This window comes from Danio rerio, chromosome 23 (assembly GCF_049306965.1).
Source record: "Danio rerio strain Tuebingen ecotype United States chromosome 23, GRCz12tu, whole genome shotgun sequence".
NCBI lineage: Eukaryota > Metazoa > Chordata > Actinopteri > Cypriniformes > Danionidae > Danio > Danio rerio.
Window position 1 is genome coordinate 19,419,863 of NC_133198.1, and position 23,827 is coordinate 19,443,689.

A 23,827-nucleotide genomic window follows, 5' to 3' on the forward strand; every position below is an offset into this window, starting at 1 on the left:
TTCCTGTGACATATTACGATCGGACTTCTATGATCGATGTGATGCTTATTGTCATTAGGTGGGTAATTTTATTTTAGAAGTTAAATAGCTATTGGAAGTGGCAGGGTTTGTTTATTTATATGCATGTTTATTTATTTATGTTAGTTATTTGTTTAATTTATTTATTTATTTAACTTCAAAAATGATGTTGTCATTTAATTTGCACTTGAACAATACTTATTAAACTGTGTCAATTAAATGTTTACTATGGGCTTTACTTTAATCTGATTGATTAAATAACATTACATTTGGAATCTTAACATGAATGAAATCAGAAGCATAATTGGCCCAATTCATTCACAAGGTCTTTGCAACCAAGTCTGTTCATAACTATCGTAAGAGAGGGCGGGACCATCTCATGTTCTGACAGCTTGGATGGTGACACTTCTCTTTTCAGCTATTGGCTCAATGAAGTGTCAATCAAAAGGTCGGCAGCCATTTTGTTAGACCATAATACAAGTGTTTTTGTCTGAAAGATACTACTTTACTGAAAGCACTCCAGCAACAAGTTTGGATGACAGCAGTGTATCCATGTATGTTTATAAACATGTAAACATGTTGTGGACTAAAGTTTTATGGATTGGATTGCTTTGATCCTTGCAGTCAAATCAGCCAGGCTGTTAAAATGTTATGGACCTGTGAACAGACAGCAAGCTTGAAAGGTGGGTTTATTTGGTTTGTTATAATCTCTGCTTGTTTACAGATTATAGGAGGACGTTGTCCATAGTGTTTGTGTCTTTAAAATGGTTTAAATTATTTTTTTTTTTATTTATGAGAGTCTTGCTTTTCTAAAGACATAAGAAATATTTAGTCTTTTGGAGAGTAGTTTCTCCTTAAAGAGAGAAGTTTCCCCTTAAAGCATACTACGTTACCACAGGTGGACCGCGAAGAGCGGTGAGAGTTTGGCTTCATTGCAGTGGCTGAAGTCTCAGGGAGAGCAGGGCTCTGGTTGCAGTTGTAGATATTGTTGGTTATTTCCATATTGATGGGCTAAAAAGTGCAATGCTGTAAAAGCTTTTAGAGCTAAAGCTTTTTAGAAGCAGTAAGCTTTCTTCCAGACGAAGATAGTTGTAGAAAGGAAATGAGGATATATATAGTGGTTTGGGATCCTTTGATTGGAGGATCATAATTAGTTAATGTGGACCAGCTGGGTAAATCATGAGCACATGCTTCTCTCGAAATTAGTTTAAAACTAAACTTCACTTAAACTTGAACTCTGAGTCGATTTACAGAGAGATTAAAAACTCAGAGTTTTCGGTTTCAGTACAGCTGAACAGAGCTGGGTCAATCAACTTTGAGTAGACCAACTCAGAGTTAAGAGCGCACACCGTGACTATAAAAAGGCATTATCAATGGAGCGTAGATATTACGAGTGACTATGGCAACATCTTAAAAAAAGAGATCACCATTTCTTTCTCCAGCTGAACTTGATCTGCTCATGCAAAGTTATAGCAAATATGAGCGGATATATTTAAAAAGAAGCAGCCATCAGTAAAACAGAGACAATTAGCGTGAGAAAACAGCTGCTCAAGTTAATGCGTAATTTTTAATTTTAAGTATTGACACGCTCCAGACGCTCGGAGGTAATTAATAATATACACTAATACTGAAACAGTTTAGGCATTTTAGAATGACTAAAACAACATTTAAGATGTTCTGCAGTGTGCTCAGTCTGCTGGTTTGTCCATTCACACACATTTTTATCATCATCTCTAACAAACCTTTTTTTAATGTACATACTGTAATTTGTTAAGTGCACTTAGTAGTTTATGTGCATCTTATCAAATAAAAGTTTAACCTACTCAGTTATGCACATGTTTTATTATGCGTATTTTCAAAAGTTATGTGAATCATGACGTTTCCATCAATCGTTTTTATAGGCATCTCGAAAATGAGCTTTAAAATAGGTGTGTGGAAACGTAAGGCTAGGCGAGAAATACGCCTCATCTTTAAAAAAAGGGGAGGAGACCAACAGAAACTCAGAGTTTAGAGAATAAAACCTGCTCCGGACCAGGTTAGATTCACAGAGTAAGTTACCTTGGTAACTGACTTTGAGTTAAAGTTACCTTTCTTTCAGAAACAGGCTTGACTTACCCTGATTTTTTCAGTTTAACAAACCTGCCATTTTGAAACTGAAAACCCAGAGTTTCCCTCATTTCAGGGTTAAAATATTCTGAGTTATCACTTAACCTCCTTTCTGAAACAGGCCCCAGATTCGACGTCTTTAAAGTCTGTGTTTGAAATCACACTTTGTGCCCTTGTTCACTATTCCATACACTAGTTTACTAATATAGTTCACCTGACAGAGTTAATGAAGACTAATGAGTGAATTCAGCCACTGATGAACACCTACTGTTAATAATCACAACCACTGAAGGAAGAAAACAAGAAACAAAAACAGTGACTTGAGTTACAGCATTAAATCAAATCAAGTAAAATAAAACACCTTCAGTCTCAGCAGAGGATCATTAAACAACTCCACAAACAACAGCAATCACACTTATTACTGACTGCTTTGACTTCCATACCATGCTCTTTGAGATCCAACAGAAATGTAGGTGTTTTTTTGTGTCACCGTAATGGAGTAAGGGGCTGGTTCAGTTGGACTCTTTACCCTTGAACTCATTAATTTAGTCTCTCCATCTGCTGTATTACAGAGTTTACAAAACGCTTATATTATAGCAATAAAGTTTTAAAGTCAATCGATAGATAAATCTGTTTGTCTAAAACTTGGTCTGATAAATGTTTTGGTATAGATCTGGATGAAGGGCCTCATGCAATAGTTTTTATTCTTAGATGCAGATATTAATTCAATTAATAAGTAGAAACAGATAAGATACCTACATAATTACTTTACAGTTAAGAAATAACATACAAAACAGTTTAGTTATGACAAAGACCAAAATATATTAATGATAAAAATGTCAGGGCTAAGAGACCAACTAAAGCAAACTCTTCTCCATGATGGTGACGTAAAATGTTAAACTTACTCACAAGAAGAACTTTAGGAGATGTTATGCAAAAATACATGTTTTAGTAATAAGTGTAGCTAGTGATGATGTTTGTGGAGATGTTTAATCATCTGCTGATAATTTTAATTATTTAATCATTTGTTGACCTTTAGGTTATTTCATTACAAAGCTGTGACTAAAGTTGTAGTTTTTGTTTTTTCTCTTCAGTATTACTTCATTTGTTTACGCTAATCCTCAATTATCATTTAAATAGTCATTTAATTAATTAATTTACTTTAGCTATGCTACATGTTTCTTGAACACTCAGTAGTGTGGACACTTCAATTAAAACTGAAGTTTATGCTCTGGGGTTTAAAGGGTTAAAGGTGTAAGAGGTAAAAACACAGTTTAAAAATGTATTTTAAAAGTAATATACTGTTAATTTAAACTACGGAGGTAGACTGTAAAAAAACAGTAGAGTGCTGGCAACCACAGCTGCCAGTAGTTTACCGTTAAATCAAGGAAAAAAACAGTATTTTACTGTAAAAACCTGAAGCAAATTTTTTCAGTGTGTCACCGTTGTAGAGGAGAGTAGAGCCAGTGTATGAGTTAAAGATGAACAATGAGCTGCTGATGTTATTCTGCATGTTTCTTTATTTAAAGGCAGTGGCTGTTTAGTTGCTGATGCAGTAAGAATCTCTCTGTGTTAATTCCAACTTTACATGTATGTGTGTTGATGTGAAATTTAAGACATTTGAGTTAAACAGAACTTTTCTAATTGACTAAAATAAGGTATCATTATAAGTATGCTTCTAAGCATATATAGCACAATACTTCATAAACTCATTCAGCAGTTGACCAATTTAAGGCAATTGCTTTCAGTGAGCAAAATGGGTTCACTTGTGTATTGTCTATTTCAATGTAGTCCATGTATTTTTACAGGAACATACTGTAAAATAACAGTTCATTGCTGGCAACTGCAGCTGCCAGTAGTTTATCGTTTTTTAACGGGACAATTTTTAACAGTGGACACTGAATATTATCACAATTTTTACTGCATAAACTCTCTTTGGGTAGAGCCGTGCACAACTGTAAACAATATTGCAGTACATATTGGAACTGAACCTACAAAATACACCGGTCTGTAAATCAGTCCTGAAACTGTTCAATTTAGTAGACATTTTCAGGAAAAAAATAAAGATTTAAACATTTTTAAAAAATATATGCTTGACAGATTTAGATTTTTAACATTTTGATATGCAATGACTTATGTAATTAAATGAGGACTATTAGTTTTACATGTAATGATTATTAAGCATTCACAAGTTTAGTTAATTTTGACTGAGATGAAATACGAAAATGATAATGTTATAAAACAGCAGAGAGCTGTATGAAGGCAATTGATGCATGTCCAAAAGCACAATTTGTCGAAAGGAATGAGAAACTGCTACTATGATGTGCACTAATTGTTTTGAGAAATGCATTAACTGTTGTGCAAATGTAAATAGTGTTGTGAGAAATGCACCAAAGCCACAGAGAAAAACTGTAAACAAGTGGACATGATCTATATATATTTGTCTAAAATTGTCCTCTAGGATGCTTTAGGGTTCAAATCTGAACAAATCTATCAAATTTCTTTCTTCTCTTCAACAGTGCTCTCTACGATTTCTACCACTACTTCTACATGGTCACCAATGTGCTCTTCTATGTCAGCTCGGCTATCAACCCCATCCTCTACAACCTCGTCTCAGCAAACTACAGGCAAATTTTTTTTTCCACGCTTCGCTACCTAATCCTGCCATGCCGCCATAAGAAGCAGAAGCGCGTTCTTACCAGACACTCTATCAGCATCTGCAGCAACCAGACCTTTTCCACCAATGTCATCAAAGAAACCATTTACTGAAGGCTGTCAAGATTCAGTCATTCCATTCCACGATTTCACCCAGCCAAGGAGAGGCCACTGAGGCGAAGCATGCTTTCATATTGAGTTATTATTACAAGATTTGTTTTTTTATGTTTGTGCTACTGAATCAACATACTGAGCTGTTAAGCATTGCAGAACTGACACCAGACACTTACGGTATTTATGGGAGAAAATGTAGCACAAAATATGCACAGAAAACAATGTACAATATACAGAGAGAATGCAAATACAAAAAAAATGTAAATCCATCGTTTCACATTCAAAAAACAAAATATAATAATGCTGTACAGCTAAAAGAGTGAAAAGAGGTAAAATAATTGAGGGGGTAAAGCGAAAAGACTTCAGACAGTTGTTGTTGAGTACACAGAATCTTTATATCCACCTTATGTAATTTGCCAAGAGTGGAATGACTGTGAACACAAGGACGTTCTCTTTTATGAATTTTATTTCATTCAATGGCGCACACCAGGGACTTTCACAGCAGAGGCTGCTATGTTGCCAAAGAAGGGATTCTAGCTCACAATGCACGGAGAAATTGTCACTATTCCATCGCCTTAGCAACAGTCTACACACACAAAAAGCAGCGCTCTTGTGTGCAAATTGGAGAAAAATGCTCTACGGGATGACGAGCATAACTGACTCATTAAATCTAAAGCAGCTGCATTTAAACACTGCCATGTTCTGCCGTTTGCAGAGAGAGAAAAGAGAGTCTTCAGATAGCATTAACATTCATTTGAGGGAAAAGTGCCTCTTTTCTCTTCACAGATCTTATGGGGTAAGATTATGATAGATACACTTCATGTTGCTTGCACAATACTATTGCCTACAAATATTTCTGTTGTGTTTATTATTATATGTTTATTCTTGCTTAAAATATTAGTTGGTTGCTCATCTGCTACAGAATTGCACATATTTGACTGCTTGGATAGGATATCTGTGAGGCATGAGTCATCATAAAAGAGCATAAAGACTTGCAGAAGCCAGCCAAATCCTTGTTATCATTATCGCTTAGGTCTAGGAGAAGGTTTAATGTGTTTTTAAATGCAGAAGAACCACTTAAGTCTTTTTACACATGCATTTTAAGATGCATTGATACATATTCTAATCTACACCTTGTGGATTAATCCAATTCATTTGTCCACTTTGACCACTTCCTTGATGTTGTTAAGGGCAGATAATATGCAAGTTTGTTCTTGGGAAGCCATTACTGTAGCATTCCATTCAACCTTACTCAAATACAGTACACCGTACTAAAAATTAGAAAGTAACAGACAAAAGAGTTTTTGATCATTGTAGAATAGACAATTCTCAGTTTCAGCACAATTTGCTTGAAGTAGGTTTGTTATAAACAACAAATTCAACTGTTTCTTCTTGTGTAGGTTGCCATAGTGAATGACAACTGCTGCCATGTCTTCAATGCTTCATAACACCAAAGCCGCAAGTCTAGCGCGTACTTTTTTCCTGTCATCAACAGCGGGGTCCATCACATGAGTGATGTTGACCAATAGGATCACAGAATATCTTTTGGTACACAACTTTTACAATGGCAAGGAAGACAGAGGACTATGTTGCTAGGTGGACATGAAATGGAAATCTTTGTGGAGTTATCGCAATAGTACGGTTGCATGTATTGTGTCATCAAGGGATCACTAGGACAGAATAAAAAGCCTGGTGAGTACTGGAATTATCATGTAAACTATCAAATCACTTATGTTGTCATTCACAATGGAATATGGGAAACTTTATGTGACTGATTGTGGCTGATTGTGTAATTTTTTATTTTAAGTAGTATTACGGTTTGTGAGCGTAGGGCTGTCTTGTTTACAGTCATTAGCCCCTTTCACACATACAGACCTTTCTGGAAATTTACTGGCAATTTTCCGGAAAGGGATCATGTGTGAACTTGCCTTTTTTTAAAATATCAGTAAATTCGTTCTGGCAATTTTTCAGAAAGAGAAATTTCAATTAAAATGAAGTAAGAGAAGTAAAAGAAATAACATTACCGGTAATTTGCCAGAATGCTGCGCTTTGTGAATGCAGAAGGAAAATTTCCGGAAAGAGCGTGTTCCCGATTAGAACATTCTGACATGAGATGTCTACTCCAACCAATCAGAACAGTCAGACACATTCACATGTGCAGTTTACGAAAATAAAAGCCTTTGGAAAACTTTCCATACACAGTTGCTAGATGTTAGTCAGATAACGTTTCTTTGTTCCTTCTTAATGCCAACTGTGGAAAAAAAATGTTATAAAACGCGATAACACTTTAGAATAACTATCCGTTATAACTAGTTAATCGACCTTTAATAAACTGTTAGTTAACGGGTTATAGATGACTTGTTAAATAAAAGTTTACAGATCAGTTATTCATAGTTTCTTTACCATCTAATTACACCAGTGAAACTTTTGTAGAACTTTTTCTAATAAAATAATTTTTTTTACTGATTTTGTTTTCATGTTTAGAACAATAAGTGCCCAAACCTCATGGGTTTGTATTGTTGTATTCTACTGTTCTGTCATGTAATGAGTCATTAGGTGTATTTCTATACATTAAACACAATGATCAACATTTCATCTGAGAAGTTTCTTGGTAATATACAGTACACAGATAAGCCTATAAGTGGAACAAGATTAAGGTACAAAAATGTTATATTTTAAATATCACATAAAATTTATTTGTATCACATCAAATTAAATCTGTAGCTTGAACTTGTTCCATCTATTTGCTGTTCTAAAAAGTTTCACTGGTAAGAAAAAGTGTGAGTTAATATATTAGTTAAGTGTTAGTTATTAGCTTATGTATGTTATTGGGACGTTATTCTATAGTTGCAAATCTCCTCATTTACTAACAGTTAATATTTGAAGAATAGTTGTAACTTTAGAATAACGTCCTAATAACATATAAAAAAAACTATTAACTGATACTTAACAAGTCTTTGGTAAGTAATTTACCAACAGCTTGTTGATGAACTATTACTAATTTGTTAGGTATAGTTATAAATCATTAAAATACAGTAACAAATCATTTATAACTTGCTAACTAACAGTTTGTAAGTTATCTATTGGCTATCTATAAGGTCCAGTTATAAATAATTAACAAGCTTTTACCTTTTATTTAACAAGTAATTTATAACTCATTACCTAACAATTTATTAATGGACTATTAACTAGTTATAACGGATAATTATTCTAAAGTGTTACCTAAAATGCTTATAATAAACTGCTGATTGTTTACCTTTAAGCTCTGCATTAGTTGCTTGACATATGTGAACATGAAGCAGCCTGCGAGCGCCAACACACACACACATGTTATGTACCATCAATCATCAACAAAAGCCTGACCCCTTCTATGTTTACAAATACAAGCGCAACCGTTTAGAGGTAATTTCTGGTTAATGATGTCAGAATTTACCAGTATTTTGGAATGGATGTGTGAATGGTCTTTTACCCAAAAAAAGTCCACAACGTCCTTGTCTGCTTTTTTTTTTATTATTCGGGAATATTTTTTCGGGATATTTATCAGTATCAATGTTTGAAAGGGACTATTGAGAAACCACTTTTGCAACTCCAGAAGCACCTCTTGCTGGCACATCATTTGTTCAGAGAACACACACACACACACAGGTTTTCATTGTTTTAATACTGTAAAAACTGTATTTTCTATTGCGCTACCCAAACCTTACACCTAACCCTACTTCTTACAGAAAACTGTGCAGTTTGAACAGGGCTTTAGGACAGAAAAAACTAAGCAAGAATGGGGCTTTCCAGGACTTAATTTGGCTACTCTTGAGAAGGGTCTATGGGCGGGCATATGTGTAGCACTTTTCTGATTTTAATCTAATTGTGATGAGTGGAGCAAGGCAGATGGAGAGGTGAGGATTGGTGGCGCTTGTGTTACTATTTGTCATGGTGTGCTACTGCTACACCATTCCTGAATCCCACAAATGAGCTGCAGAAGGATAAGAGTAGCAATGGCTGAGGATGACAGGAGAAGACCTTCTGTCCTCCTTATAGTTGTTTATTGTTTCCCCATTGCTCCCTCCTTCCTCCCCAAACACTAAACTTTGTTTTATTATTTTTAAAACCTAGGAAAAAGAAGGACTATACAGTCAATGAGGTCAATAGAGCAGAGTCTGCCACTGTGGAGGTTTTAGTGCTGGAAAATCTTGCTGGGTGGACAGTTAAATTCACCCCCACTTGCCAGTGCGTAGAGAAATGATTGTTGTCTGTGAATGGATATAGGAGCTGCTGCTGAAGGTTTGGTCTAGGTTTTCCACAGGAGAATTTAGCAATTATGTCTCCTACAGGGATGTTTCACTTTCAGAATGAAAATTCCATCATTGACCTCTATATAAAAGAAAATAAATAAATAATAATAATAATAATAATAATAATAATAATAATAATAATAATAATAATAATAGACCAGTCATTCTGGAAAGGAACTATTGCTTAAGAAACATACTTCAGATGGGAACTCACAAACTCTGCATTGCTTTTCTGTGTACTGTGTTGTAAGTGCCACATGTTGCAACTTTGTTGCAATAACTTGTATTTCAGCTTTTCCCTGTTAATGCATCCTTGAATTCTTCAAAAAAAGGTTTCCCAATGTTCCCATTTATTGATGGCCATTCAATGATTAATCTATACAATTTACCAGTTATAATGTTTTGCAATTACTACCTCTCCTAATTTCAAATAATATATTCCAGATGAGGCTCAAACTTATGACCTTAGCATTGCTTTGTACTGTTTCATAAGTACAGTACACTGACCATTTGCACCACCGGAGCAATATTCTGCTAAACTAATTTTCAGGGCCTGCTTGAAGGTTTTTCCTACACAGCAACAACCATGAGAGATGTGTTGATAACATGTGTGACTTCTGGTATAAGAGTGGGGTAATGGCTAACAAAAGGTGTTAGGGGACGAGAGGACAAGTTGTGTGTTGAGCTGAAAGTAAAAGATGATAGGGGCTATTCGATGAATTGTATTTGGCCCCAAGTTTTTCTGAATGTGTGAAGTTGAGAACTGACTACTGTTGATTGAAGTTTTGTGAGTAAATGAATTAATGAAATCATCAGCAGTTAAGGAGGTGGGAGGCAGAGGAGAAAGCTGAATAATCTGGAGAGTGTGTAATTGTCTGTAGGGCTCATGACTATATGAATAAAAATAAGTTTGGCAGAGTCAAATACATATATTTAAGGAAGCCAAATCTTGAAAAACTCAACCTTTGTCTCTTCATTCTTCCTTCTCTTTCCTCATCTCTCCTTTATCCAGACAAGTTGACGAGTTCAGTCCAGGAGAGCCACAGTCAAGTAGCTCTGGAAGTGGTCGATGTGGCTCAAAACATTTCAAACCCCATTCACGCACACAAAAAAAGTCTATCCAATAACTTGACATTTCACTTTGAATGTGCTGAATGAGAGGAAACATAATATTAAATGTGCAGAAATATTTTTCCATTGAATCCTGGTCGAGACTATAGACGTTTTTCTTAGAACGCAAAATGAGAATGCTAAAAACTTCAAGTAGGCAGCTGACGCATGTAAACAGTCACATTAGGACAGCTTTAAATGATAGTTAGATTGTCAATCAGCACCACCTCCTGGACTGGTTATTTAAAAAAATGTGATCTAATAGGATATAAAACAGCTGCTGTGAGGCACTTTTCTCTCGTTATCAGACGGCATCTTCTGCAGTTTAAATGCAGCCTCGTCATCTCTAAACTCAACATTTTCAGTCTTTCAAATATATAACCAACCCAAACAAATGTAATTCACCAAAATGTTTGACACACACACAAAGCCTACTGCAATGTCCCACTAACACATTGATTTAATAACTGTGACAAAGTGAAAATAAAGTGACATTTTGACATGACAGAAAAACACAAACTGGGGTAAATACTACACAACACACTAAATAAAACAAATGGTTCGCGATTAGAATGAACATGCAAATCAGCCAGAAGAGTATCAGTAACAGACTTTTATTGTTTTTTTTGTAAATTGCATGACTTATATACTTGTTAAGTTTCATTACCAGTTTCATTACAAGTTTCATTACCAGTTTACTGAAGAAATTACCAGTTGTAAACTCTGTAAAGGGAAGTTCTAAACGTTCAACCGGAAAACACTGGTCGCTATGGCGCCCTCCATGCAGCAGCCAAGAAAAAGGTTTATATGTCGCTGAAGGTTACTGAAGAAGCAACACACAGTACATTTTCAGTTCATCTCTGAGAAGCTGAGCTTGAGCTGAACCTTACATCAGGCATACTCATACGTCATGGGGAATCATTTAGAGAGAGAGTGGGCTAGAATTATAGATAGAGGGTCTGTGGAAATGATGTGGATAATGAAATTTGATAATACTGAAGGAAAGCCAAAGAAAAATAGGAAATGTGAGTTTGCACCACTGCTATTCTTTTGTGCCTTAAAAGAGAAAATGATTAAGGCGAGGAAGCTCTCCAGTTCACGGTGTACTGCTATAGCTGATTTTCCATAATAAGATGTCAATGCAAAATACCACATACACACAAACAAAGTAGACAGCTTATGGCACAACCCATCACACAATATAGCCTATATAAGCCAATTCATTAAACAAAAAATGTGATTATTGTGTAAAATATGGGAACACTTTATTTTGATGGGCTTTTTAAACAATATCTTGACTATAAGTTATATTACAATGTCAACTAACTACATGTTAATTAATTCTCATTCGAGCATTAGCAGATGGTCTCTGCTTAATAACTACTGATACACTGCTCCAGCAACAGACATTCAACTGACTATTAAAAACTTTGCTTGTACATGTCAACACTGGCTCTCCTGGACAGAGTTTGCCCACCCTTGCTCTAACTTTACAGTCTACTATTACTCTAATGGTTTGGTATGTAGTTCCAATGTAACTTATAATCAACAAAATGCGTTAAATGGATTAATAAACAGAATTTGCAAGATGAAAATGGAGAAGGCATGAAACCTTGTTTGTTTTTTTCTGTTTTTGAGCATTAGTGGGACTGAACTTGTCAAATAAACCCAACAATTTTTTTGCTGCCATGAGGTGAATCTGGCCAATTGTAAAATAGCTGTCATCAAAGCTCCTGAAACTGCTTTGAAAAAACTGGCGGACAAAACTGGTCCGTTGGTTGAATTTAAGTTGCATTTCATCTACATACCAATTAATTTCATTTAATTACAAGTAGACTGTTAAGGGCGTCACACACCGGATGTGCCGCTCGGCGCCCTAACACAGCGCGCACATGACAATTTAAAGTATCGCACACCAGACACGCACATTTGCATGCTATTTAAAATTAAACTAATCAGATGGCGCTCTGTGGCGCAGCAGAAATATGAACAGTGTCCTGAGTCATGGCTGGGTGCCGCGGAGAGCCTCGACTTGCGGCGCCGGTGTGTGTACTCTGATAGAAACCTATGCTTAGAATTCTGAAATGCATGGTGCTGCGTGGCGCAACGCTGAGCTTTAGAGACCTGCTTTAGAGTTGGGGTTAAGGTTAGGGTTAGTGTAAGTTGACATGTACTTGCATAGTCACTTATATTCAGTTAAATGTCTGTTGAAGAAGCAGTATCAACAGATATTAAGCAGACAGTGTACTAATATTCAAATGGACCATGAAAGTAAAGTGTTACCAAACTGGCTGCTCTTGGAGTGCCATCATAATATTTCCATACAGTGATTTGGTGCGATTTGCTCCTTCTAAATTTGGCCAAATTTCTGTAGCGAATTAGCTTACATTTCTGACTATACATGAACTGCTTCAAGTCATCTTCCGATGGGTATTTACAGCACCACATAAAGTCAAACTCAACTAGTGACTTGGTGACATAAGATTAATAATGAGTTAAAAAAATAAAAATAAAAACTTTTACACCGAAACACTCTAAATCGCAAACCAATCCAGATACTTTTAGCGGCATCATGTCTGTACTTCTGTCATCATTTGGACTTTGACTTTGGAAATTCACTTTGGTGCAATAATCACTCATGTATGAGTATAGATTTGACAGCTTTTATCAGCAATATCCAGAATATCGGAATCAGAGAGTTAAAATCAGGCTTGAAATTGCATAGTATGTAGACCATTTCATTGTGGTGATGTCATTGGCCAATGAAAAGTTCTTGCTTGCTGTCAAACTTTTTCATAGCTGTAACAAGAGGCAATTCAATCATAACTTAACATTATAACAGCTATTATAACATTGTTTATCAATATACAGTATGGCCCTTTTTTGAATTCTCAGAAGCTATAAAAATTTTAAAAATGTGAAACAGAAAATACGTTAAGACCATTGATAATGTTTACATCCCTCAAATGGTCTATACCTGCCATTAATTAAGTGAAAGAATCAAACTACTCCATGTAAAATCTTTTTATTTTATAAATTTTTTTGGTTACTAAAATTTTATTATTGAGGTCAATTTATATGATCTTGACAACATTTTTATACCGTCTTGATTAAATCCACACAACGACTTTGAGTGTACTCTAAAAAAAAACACACACACATTGGATAAACACAGCAGGGAGGATGCTGAGCACTTGAGGAGACATGTAGAACGGTGTGTTCAAATACACTGAATGGAAGGAACATGCGGTTTTGATGGCCAGGGCAGAGTGAGCAACATTAATAGAAGAAAATAAGAAAGTGACCGCTATGAGAGACCACCTGCCGAGGCTGTAGGAGAAAACAGGACCAAAACAGTAAGAACGGTCTAAATGTTTGTTTGACGGCTCCCTGGGGTTTTTCTGAGAAATGACTGCCATGAGGTCTGGTACATGTGACTTATTTTCTTTGGATGATCTTGATCTTTGTCGCTATCACTATATTGTAATTTTCAATTTATCGTTGTTGCCTTTAGTCGATACTGTTTCAATGTGAGCCTGAAGTAAGGCTACAACTGTAACTAGTTTTTATGATGCTAAGCTGACTTTATTGTGCTTTAGGTCAGTAGTAATCAGATTTACGTTTTTAGACAGTGCCTCCATGCTCATTGTGTCATAAATTACATGAATGAGTTCAGAACCCATGAAAAACAATGTGACTGAATCAATGTAGTTGATGTTTAAATAAAGATGTATTACAGTTAATACTGGATTTTGATAGTGTATATATGTGCTGATGTTGTTGTGTTTAATTACTTTCTAATCTTTTGTCATACATTTTAATGTGGAATAATTTTGAAAACTGATTGAAACTATTTCTTATGCTTCACACTTTAATTGTTTACTGAGATTGTGATGTTTCATATATTTCTGGTTTTCCATTTCAATCCACTGAAATTCAACGAGTTTATGTTTTGCAAATAAGTGAATAAAAATGTAATTGTTCCTCTTGTGACTCAATTTGTTCTTGTTCTTGAAATTATCTGTGTGAGATGTTTAAAACAAAGCATAATGAGTCAGGGAACACAAATCAATATGTTCTCTAAATGTAAACAGTGATCATATTGCACACAATCAGTTGTATTGGCAAAAAGTTTTAAATACATCTTTGAAATGATCTCCATCACTGTTTCATTTAGCATACATTTTTAACAGCTCTGCTTCAAAACACTGTAACATGGATATTTTTCTTAAACCATTTACTATTATTATAGTATTCCTTCTACTACAGTGAAGTGGTTATCTTTATAGATGCTTTGCTTTTTAGTGTAAATTGAAAACATAATATTTTGATTTGATAATCTTTAGATATTTGTACAGGAAAGCAAACTACTGAGGAAGATGAAATGCATGCAACATTTAATGATGACATGACATTGAAAATTGATTGAACATTTGGCCCTGTTTACTGTACACTGGGTATTAAAATGCATTTTGATTGATAACATCATATGTAATGGATGACACATTCCTGATTACATCTGGAGTTTGAATGCATCTCAATATTTTTTTTTCTTCCTCTCTGGTACATTTGAGTGCAGGGGAAGTGTATGCACAGATTATTTTTGATCTTTTATAAAATGTTTTATTAAGCTTGCACAATTTAGAAAACATCTATAGCTTTTTCTTACTGTACCTATACAATTTACAAATTGTGTTTCTTCTCAACTTTATTCCAAAGTGATTACAATGTAGGCGACGTAGTGGCGCAGTAGGTAGTGCTGTTGCCTTACATCAAGAAGGTCGCTGGTTCGAACCTCGGCTCAGCTCGCCTCAGTTTCTGTGTGGAGTTTGCACCTTCCTTCCTGTGTTTGTGTGGGTTTCCTCCGGGTTCTCTGGTTTCCCCCACAGTCCAAAGAGGTGGTACAGGTGAATTGGGTAGGCTAAATTGTCCGTAGTGTATGAGTGTGTGTATGAATGAGTGTGTGGATGTTTCCCTGAGATGGGTTGCGGCTGGAAGGGCAGCCGCTGTGTAAAAACGTGCTGGATAAATTGGCGGTTCATTCAGCTGTGGCGACCCTGGAATAATAAAAGAACTAAGCTGACAAGAAAAGGAATGAATGAATTACGTTGTGACACAGTAACTGCACACAAGATAAGTTTTGTAGGGATTTAAACAGTTTGACCCAAAGAATAACCAGTCTGTCAGATGAAGAAGAGCCGGAGTCAGAGATTCAAATAAATAAATAAAGTTTATTGAAGATAGTTTGCAGTTTCATCAGCAGAAGCCAGCTTCAACAAATGAGTTTATAGGCCGCTCTCCTTACAATCACAAATCAATAACAATTATTCTCTCACATAACGTCATTAACTGCTTCATACATTTAGGTGTTCTAACCCACTGGTTCCCAACCTGGGGTTCGTGCCCCCCTAAGGGGGATGCCAGAGTTCACAAGGGGGGCGCGGGAGAGGATAAGTGTTGAGGTAGAAAAAGGCATGAAAATGCTCCACTATTATATAGGGCTGTACAATTAATCGAAAATCCGATTTCGATTTCAAACGATCATAAAAAAGCATTAATCAAGATAAACGATTATATGCATCATATATGTACAGTAGGTGAGAGTTCAAAGTGACTATTACCGCCGCGTCATATACCGCCGCCGTTTGAAATAGGAGCCGCTTTGTTTTTAGTGTATGACCGCAGTTTGTGAATGAGCCGCCAGGGGGCGCAAAGGGACGGGATGCGAACCGACAGAAATAGCCCACACAGCAGCCTTAAATATGCTATTGTGCTTGTAAATGAGATTAAACAATAAGTCAAAGCATTATAATTCCTTTATTATTCATTTAAAATTTGTTAACACGATTTATTGTTATTCTAAACTTTTTAAGTGCAAAGAGGATTCTTTTTGAAAAATAGAATTGAAGAAGTTAAAGACAACTAATATGAAAGCACAAACATTCAGTACAAATATTCTAAGTATGCCTAAATTAAAAAATTAAAGCAGTCTTTTAGCCTAAATGTAAAGAGATTTTCAGTGTTTGCTATTTTGGTAGGACTAACACAAGACCTTTTCATTTATGTTTTAATTTACCTTTTTATTTACATTTTCGTTGTTAATTATATTTTACTATTTAATTTTATGTCACAATTATTGTACATAATAATAAACAAATAATGAAAAATAATAAAAATAGGCCTTGTGGTGAAACACTAAGAAACGGTCAGGCGCATGGTCTAAAGAGCTTAAGTTGAATACTGCTTCATAAAATAATTTTGCCGCAGGACATATCTCGCAGGTTTATTTTTAATAGTTTTCAGTTATTTTTTTGTTTCAAAACAACAATGTTCTCTTTAAAGTTCTCTTTTTTTCTTTTTTTCTCTTTTTTTTTCTGTTGTTTTGTTTTTTTACTTAATGGCCCAGTATGTTTTGTATTTTAATTTCAATTTCAGTCACCTTGCATATGCATTTGAAATATAATGCGCGCATAACCGCGGAAAGAAAAAAAAACTGTCAAAGGTTAGAGCTAATTCATCAAAAGGTCGCATTCTGCTTTCACTCTCCCCAAAAAAATGCTCTGTTTGAACGATTTAATTATTATCATCGTACACACTATATAAATATTTAAACCTTCTCTGGTGTTTATTGTTTTTAGAAAATATCTAAAATCTTAAAAAAAAAAAAATCTTGTAAAATGAAAGTTTAATTTGACTTTAACGTTTCATTTATGTAGGCTACATAGACCTATACCTAAACTGTTATAGCTTGCTTTTGCTTGTTTTATATTGGTTTATTTATTTAATGCGGTTTTATCCGATAATGTAATTCTTTAAATTATATTTTAATATGGCTTAGGCAATTTTTTCAAGATTTGACACTTGTTTTGAGTCTACAAAAGGGGACAGGTAATTTGTAAAGATTTATGTCTTTCTGTTGTCTTTAATATGGTGTATAGATTATTATGCGTTATTGAAACATCAAGGGGACGCAACAAAGTCACTTATAAATTAAAATTGTATTATGCAACAGCCTTTAAAACGGAAACATAAGGGCGATTATAAGCAAAAAGACCTCAGCCTATAAGGTTAGATGTTTTCTTTCCTTTATTTATTTATTTATTTATTTATTTATTTATTTATGTATTTATGTATTTATGTATGTATGTGTTTGACGCATGTAACTCGTGTGCGATCGGTGTAATGACGGCAAGCCATCTTTCCCAGACTCGGGGCAAAAAAAAAGTGTTATAAAAATAAAGTTGCCGCAGGACATAAACGAAGTCCTGCAAGTTTAGTTTTAATAATTTAGTTCCAGTTCTGTTCAGTTTTTTTCCTCAAAACGTCTGTTCTTCTTTAAAGTAAAATTTTAGTTTTTTGTTGTTGTTGTTTTTTTTACTTGTAATGGCTCAGTATCTCAATATATATATATATATATATATATATATATATATATATATATATATATATATATATATATATATATATATATATATATATATAAATAAACTTCACAGCCACAAATATACATAACACAACTTGCGGGTGCAACCAACAAGGGTTGTGCATTTTAGTTTAACTTTTTGAGCGTTATAAGCAGTTCGGTGTTAGTTTTTATATCAAGCCGAAACTAAACAGCCCATTCTCTCCGCCTCCTCGTTCATAACCAGCTGGACACACGCTGCTGAAGCAAGCAGGAGAGATAGCCTACTCCGTCATTCATAATCTTAGCTGATGTATCTGAGTCGAAAGAATATATTAAAGAGGAATGTTCTTTTAACAGTCCCGATACGTTTAATCTTTTTATTTTTTTATTACTTTTTTCCTGTCATTTCTCTTCATCAAATTATTTTTAAGCTGCTTGATTATGTTAAAACAGAAAGCAGTGCCCGTCAATTGAGAGCGATGCATGTCATGTGTTGCATAATTGCCTTTTTTCCTGTGCGTGCGTTATTAATTTCTGATCCTTTTTTGCTCGGGCTCTCACACACAACCTTTATGTCTGCTGTGTCTTTAATATGGTGTGTAGATTATTATGCGTTATTGAAACATCAAGGGGGATGCAGCAAAGTAACTTATAAATTAAAATTGTATTATTTTATGCAACAGCCTTACATTTAAAACGGAAACATAAGGGCGATTATAAGCAAAAAGACCTCAAGGCTAGATGTTTTCTTTCCCTTTTTTATTTATTTGTTTATTTTGGCGCATGTGTGCGATAGGAAAACTAGTGTAATTACGGCAAGCCATCTTTCCCAGACTCGGGGCAAATTCCGCCTTTCCTTTCACTCCGTCCCGAAGCCCCAGCTGGCCCTTCTGCCATCCACTGCGTAAAACATATGCTGGATAAGTTGACGGTTCATTCCGCTGTGGCGATCACAGACTAATAAAGGGACTAAACCGAAAAGAAAATGAATGAAGAATGAATGAATAAATTAATAATAATAAAATAAAAATAAGGTAATAATCTTTAAACACAAATGCCGCGTAAGCGGCCTTTTTATTTTTTAGAGATGGTACATTTGAATTGCCTCTTCCCACTTCCCCCACCTCAAAATTGAAAGTTGCTAAGAGAACTATAGCTCATTTACACCTTGATGTCTATAGCCTCAATAGCAAAGAGCACAGCCCATTTACATCTCAACACAGAGCAAGTTTAGCAGAAGAATGTCAAATCAGAATCACGCAGATGAAGCACACCAGCTACTACTTTCATGAAACTATTAAATGTGTATTGTCATAAATTTGCTTATTTGCAGCAGCTTTTTTTCGCGCAACAGAATTGCGGCGTTGGGAAGCCGTCAATGAATAAAAACAGGGTCAATAGTGAAATCGGCTTTTCATTGTATCCCTATTACCTATATCAATGCATTGAAGTCCTTTTATGGTGTCATCACGATAGAATAGCCTAAGGCCCCGTTTACACTAGTGCGTTTTAGTTTTAAAACAGTGTTTTAGAATGAAAACGATCCGCGTCCACACTCGCGTTTTACCCAGCGTTTCTGAACTGCTCTCCGTCCACACCAAAACGCTGAAAACGCACATCACGTGACCACACACACACTTTGGCAATCGCTGGAGCCCATCTACCCAGATGAGAGCTCTGCTAGTCGGACTTCTCATCAAGCATCTCCCGCTGGATCTAATCTCGCTATATTTATTAAACGTGATATTTCATTCATCTTGTTGTCTTTATCTAACGACATATTCCCTGACTTTGGTCATTGGAATCTATTACTTGTTCTCAGGTAACGTGTTTTGGCTGAGCGCAAAGATAAGTTAATGATTAATGTAAGCACGTACATTCATCGCTTGCCTTTATTTCCTATAATGTATAAACTTATTGTATGTTATACTTTTATAATGGCCATTATCGATTATTAAAACTGATATTCAGCAAAAGAGAGGGTATGTTTCGTATTTTCACTGAAATTGAAAGGAGGCAGTTGTTATCGGCTCCGTTTTGTTAAATGTCCACACAGTGAAGATGACGCTCATAATGCAGCACGGCGCCTCAACATTTCTGCTGTCTGTTTAGTTGTTAATATTAAAATAAAAATAGGCAGTTCCTTATATCATGTTTACATTTTATTGTTGAGAAAGTGAAACAACGTAGCCAGGGTGATGTGAATGAAGTTATAAAGTACACTGTTCCCTGTGAAGATTGACGCGTGTCCTCGTTATGTTTTCCATATCAAACTGAGAAGAAGAGCCTTGATCAAACTTGCGAAGTCTGAACTTACTGAAGAGCGGTGTTGACGCGGTATTGTCGCGCGCCTACTGAAGGGCGGGACCGACCGCGTCGCGGGGGCACTTTTGATCATTTTGGAAGGGCACTTTCTATCCAAAGGGCATGTGCACTGCACAGGTTGAGCCCTATGTGTGCACGTGCCTGTCTCGGAGTATTTAGTGCACTATTTAGTTAGGATATGCAGCTCCGTCTGCTGAGGGCACAGCCGCTTCCCCACCGGCAGCCATGTCCGCTGCCCTCTTCTAACATGTTAGAAAATACTGCAAATCAAGCTGTTGGTATCTCCCCGTGGTTGAAATTGTTCGTTATTCGAAAAAAAAAAAAGAATAAATATCCGTGCGCAAGCTTTCTAGATTTATTTTAGGCCTATATTCAGCTGTTTTAATCTTGCAATTCTGATAACTTTTAGAGATAATGTCTGTTTTTATCAACTTGTCTGTCATTTATTTCTCATTTGCTACTTATTTTATTAATTTGTTGATGTTAATATACTACATACAGTCTTGTATATGCATATCTAAAATCCTTTGGCATTCAAATTTGCTTTGAACTTGAAAGAGAGAAAGAATCTGATTTTACCCGTCAGAGCACATTGCATATGCCTTTTTTAAATAACATTTATTTAACAAATATTTTAGCACATCGAAAGTAATTAAATTACCTGTCTTTTGATTAAAACCTTTATGCAAAAAGATCAGAAAAAAAAGGCAATATATGCGCCATGACATCGCTCTCATGCCACGATTTGAGGATAAATTCGCTTTTAGGCGCTGCTTTGAATAAAATAAAACTATTAAAAAGCACATTAAAGACACTCATAAAATAAAACATTAATAAAGGAGTATCTTATGAAAAAACACCAATTGACGGGCTCTGCTTTCGGTTTTAAAAGAATCAAGCAGCTTTAAAAATATAATTTGCTGAAGAGAAATGACATGGAAAAAAAGATTAAACATATCTGCACTGTAAAAAGAACATTCCTTTTTGATATATTCTTTCGACTCCGACACATCAGCTAAGATTATGAACGTCGGAGTGTCTCTCCTGCTTCAGTAGCGTGTCCCGCTGGTTATTAAGGAGGAGGCGGAGAGAATGCGCTGCTTAGTTTCGGCTCGATATATTTAATTAAAAACTAACACCGAGCTGCTTATAACGCGCAAAAAAGTTAAACTAAAATGCACAACTCTTGTTGGTTGCACCTGCGGGATGCACAATGAACCTAACGCGCCATTATTTTAATTCTATATTCGTGAAGAATGAGCCAACCGCATATGCTAAGTCAGTCCTGTTGGTCGGGACTCTCTGCTTTATAACTTATTAGTTTATTACAATAATCACACTTAGCTTTGCCATCGTTCTTCACCACATATAGCCACTCAACACATCTTGCGGTCCATCTTTAATGTTTAGATTATTGAAGGTGCTATTGATGTTTTGAGAAAAAAAAAATTGATAGTACTGAAACTAAATTATTAAAAATAAACTTGCGGGACTTCGTTTATGTCCTGCGGCAACATTATTTTTATTACACTTTAAGTGATCTGCTTGAGGTAGGTCACGTTTATCAATGGTAAGTTTTAGCCTAAGTTTACATCAATAACATAATGTGCATTGTCCTTTACCATACAAAAAAGTAAAAAAAACATTTATTTATATAGCATTTATTTTTAAATGCATTAAAAAACAAGCGCATATCTTAGCCTTGAGTTTGTTCACACTCTGCCTGACTCTGTATTAACATAAATGCTGTATTTTAATATAGCTAATTTTGATTAGCTTTAACTGACAGCCTTTTCTTCTTTTTCCGCGGTTATGCGCATTATATTTCACACGCATATGCAAGGTGACTGAATATAAAATTAAAATACAAAACTTACTGAGCCATTAAGTAAAAAAACAAAACAAAACAACAGTTATACTTTAAAGCAGAACATTGACGTTTTGAAACAAAAAAAAAACGGAACTGAAACTAAATTATTAAAAATAAACCTGCCAGACTTAATTTATGTCCTATTTTCATTTTTTATTTATTTTCATTATTCGTTTATTATTATGTACTATAATTGAAACATAAAATGAGATAGTAAAATATAATCAACAACGAAAATGTAAATAAAAACGTAAATTAAAAACATAAATGAAAATATCTTGTCTTAGTCCTATCAAAATAGCAAACTACATCTCTCTATATTTAGACTAAAAGACTGCTTTATTTATTTATTTATTTATTTATTTATTTAAGACTACTTATTTGTACTGAATATGCTTTCACTTTAGTTGTCTTTCATTTCTTCAATTCTATTTTCCAAAACGAATCCTCTTTGCACTTAAAAAGTTTACAATAAACAGGTAAACAAATTTTAAATGTAAGTTGAGGTGATCGCAAGTTCACAACTGTGAGGTGATGTGCTCTACCGGCAGGATAATATATATTATTTTGCTGTTTTTCATATGCGTACGTTTAAGATTTGAGATAATAACATTGCCATGATAGTCAAAGAAATCAAAACATTATTTTCACCCCAACGCAATTTAATCGGGCACTGAAGGCTAATAACTTAATTCTTATATTTGCTTTTTGACTTCTCACCATGTATCTTTTCTACAGCATAGTATAGTGTAAGAGCATGTCTATTACCAGAAAAACTAAATTAAAATTATATTTTAATTAAACACATCACATCACATACAGTAAGCTACGCCTACAGAACAGTCTGTTTAGCATTGTGAAAAGGCAAAGCTGAATATCTGTGGTTAAAGTGCCACCCAGCGGTCAAATGCTGCTGGCGCATCAAGTACCGCTGTCGCCGCGGTATGAATGGCGGCACAAGGAACACATTGAAGTAGTAACATCTGTATGTACACGTGTTGCTCTTAAAAGCGCGGAAGACCACATGCTTATGTGTGTGTGCAGCACACAGCCGGTCAGCATTCGCTCTCATTCGCACACTGAGACGAGCAGAGGTGCACAGACATCTAAAGTCATCTTAACGTGAGCGCTTTAATGGTCAAATAGGTGTCAAAACGTGGTGTTTAGTGATTATTTATATTAACCCTCATTTGTGTAATAAACAAACGAGTTTAGAATTAAAAGACGTGAAAGAGAAACCATTAAAGAGACAGTGCGAAATATTCCTGCTGCCGCCTGTTTTTATTATCATGAATCAAACGTAACGAGAAAATGTTTCTCTGCTCTTGGCTGAAGGATTTTTGTAGCTAAAGTGTTTATCTTACAGTGAAGATGCTTAAAGCACAGTTTGTTTCATATTTTTATTCTATTGTATTCATTTCTCTTTCCTTTGCAGAGTGAAAAATAACTGTATGTATACACTTGAAATCAGAATTATTAGCCCTCCTGAATATTAGCTGAATATTAACTTTCCTTCTTCTGCAGACAATCAAAAATATATATTGCCTAAGGGGGCTAATAATATTGATCTTAAAATAGGTTTCAAAATATTTAAACCTGCTTTTATTCTAGCTAAAATAAAACAAATAAGCCTAAAAGAAAAAATATTTGACGAAATACTGTTAAAATTCCAACATAATAGTAAAAATAATTACAATAAATAACTTTAAATAATTATTATAATTTTGCTCATTCGCGCTATGTATATATATATATATATATATATATATATATATATATATATATATATATATATATATATATATATATATATATATATATATAAATATATACAGTACATATGTGTGTGCGTGTGTGTGTATTTATATGGTGGGGGGGCTGAAATGTTTGTATATGTTCATGGGGGGGCCCCAAAGAAAAAGATTGGGAACCACT

The 23,827-nt window shown here is 34.9% G+C and overlaps 1 protein-coding gene across 6 annotated transcripts in view; it reads left to right on the forward strand.

The window, feature by feature from the left end:
* Positions 1-23,827, forward strand: part of ntsr1 (neurotensin receptor 1 (high affinity)) — a 161,027-nt gene that overhangs the window by 90,243 nt on the left and 46,957 nt on the right. For 2 of the 6 annotated variants that reach the window (XM_073938764.1, XM_073938765.1), the window contains exons 4-5: positions 4,644-5,689; positions 6,294-6,585. In XM_073938764.1, coding sequence (XP_073794865.1) covers positions 4,644-4,893 — 250 coding nt within the window. In that variant the 3' untranslated portion in view covers positions 4,894-5,689; positions 6,294-6,585. Of the gene's footprint in view, positions 1-4,643; positions 5,690-6,293; positions 6,658-23,827 lie in introns of those variants that run through there. The other 4 variants (XM_073938761.1, XM_073938763.1, XM_073938767.1 and 1 more) reach the window with 3 other exon arrangements.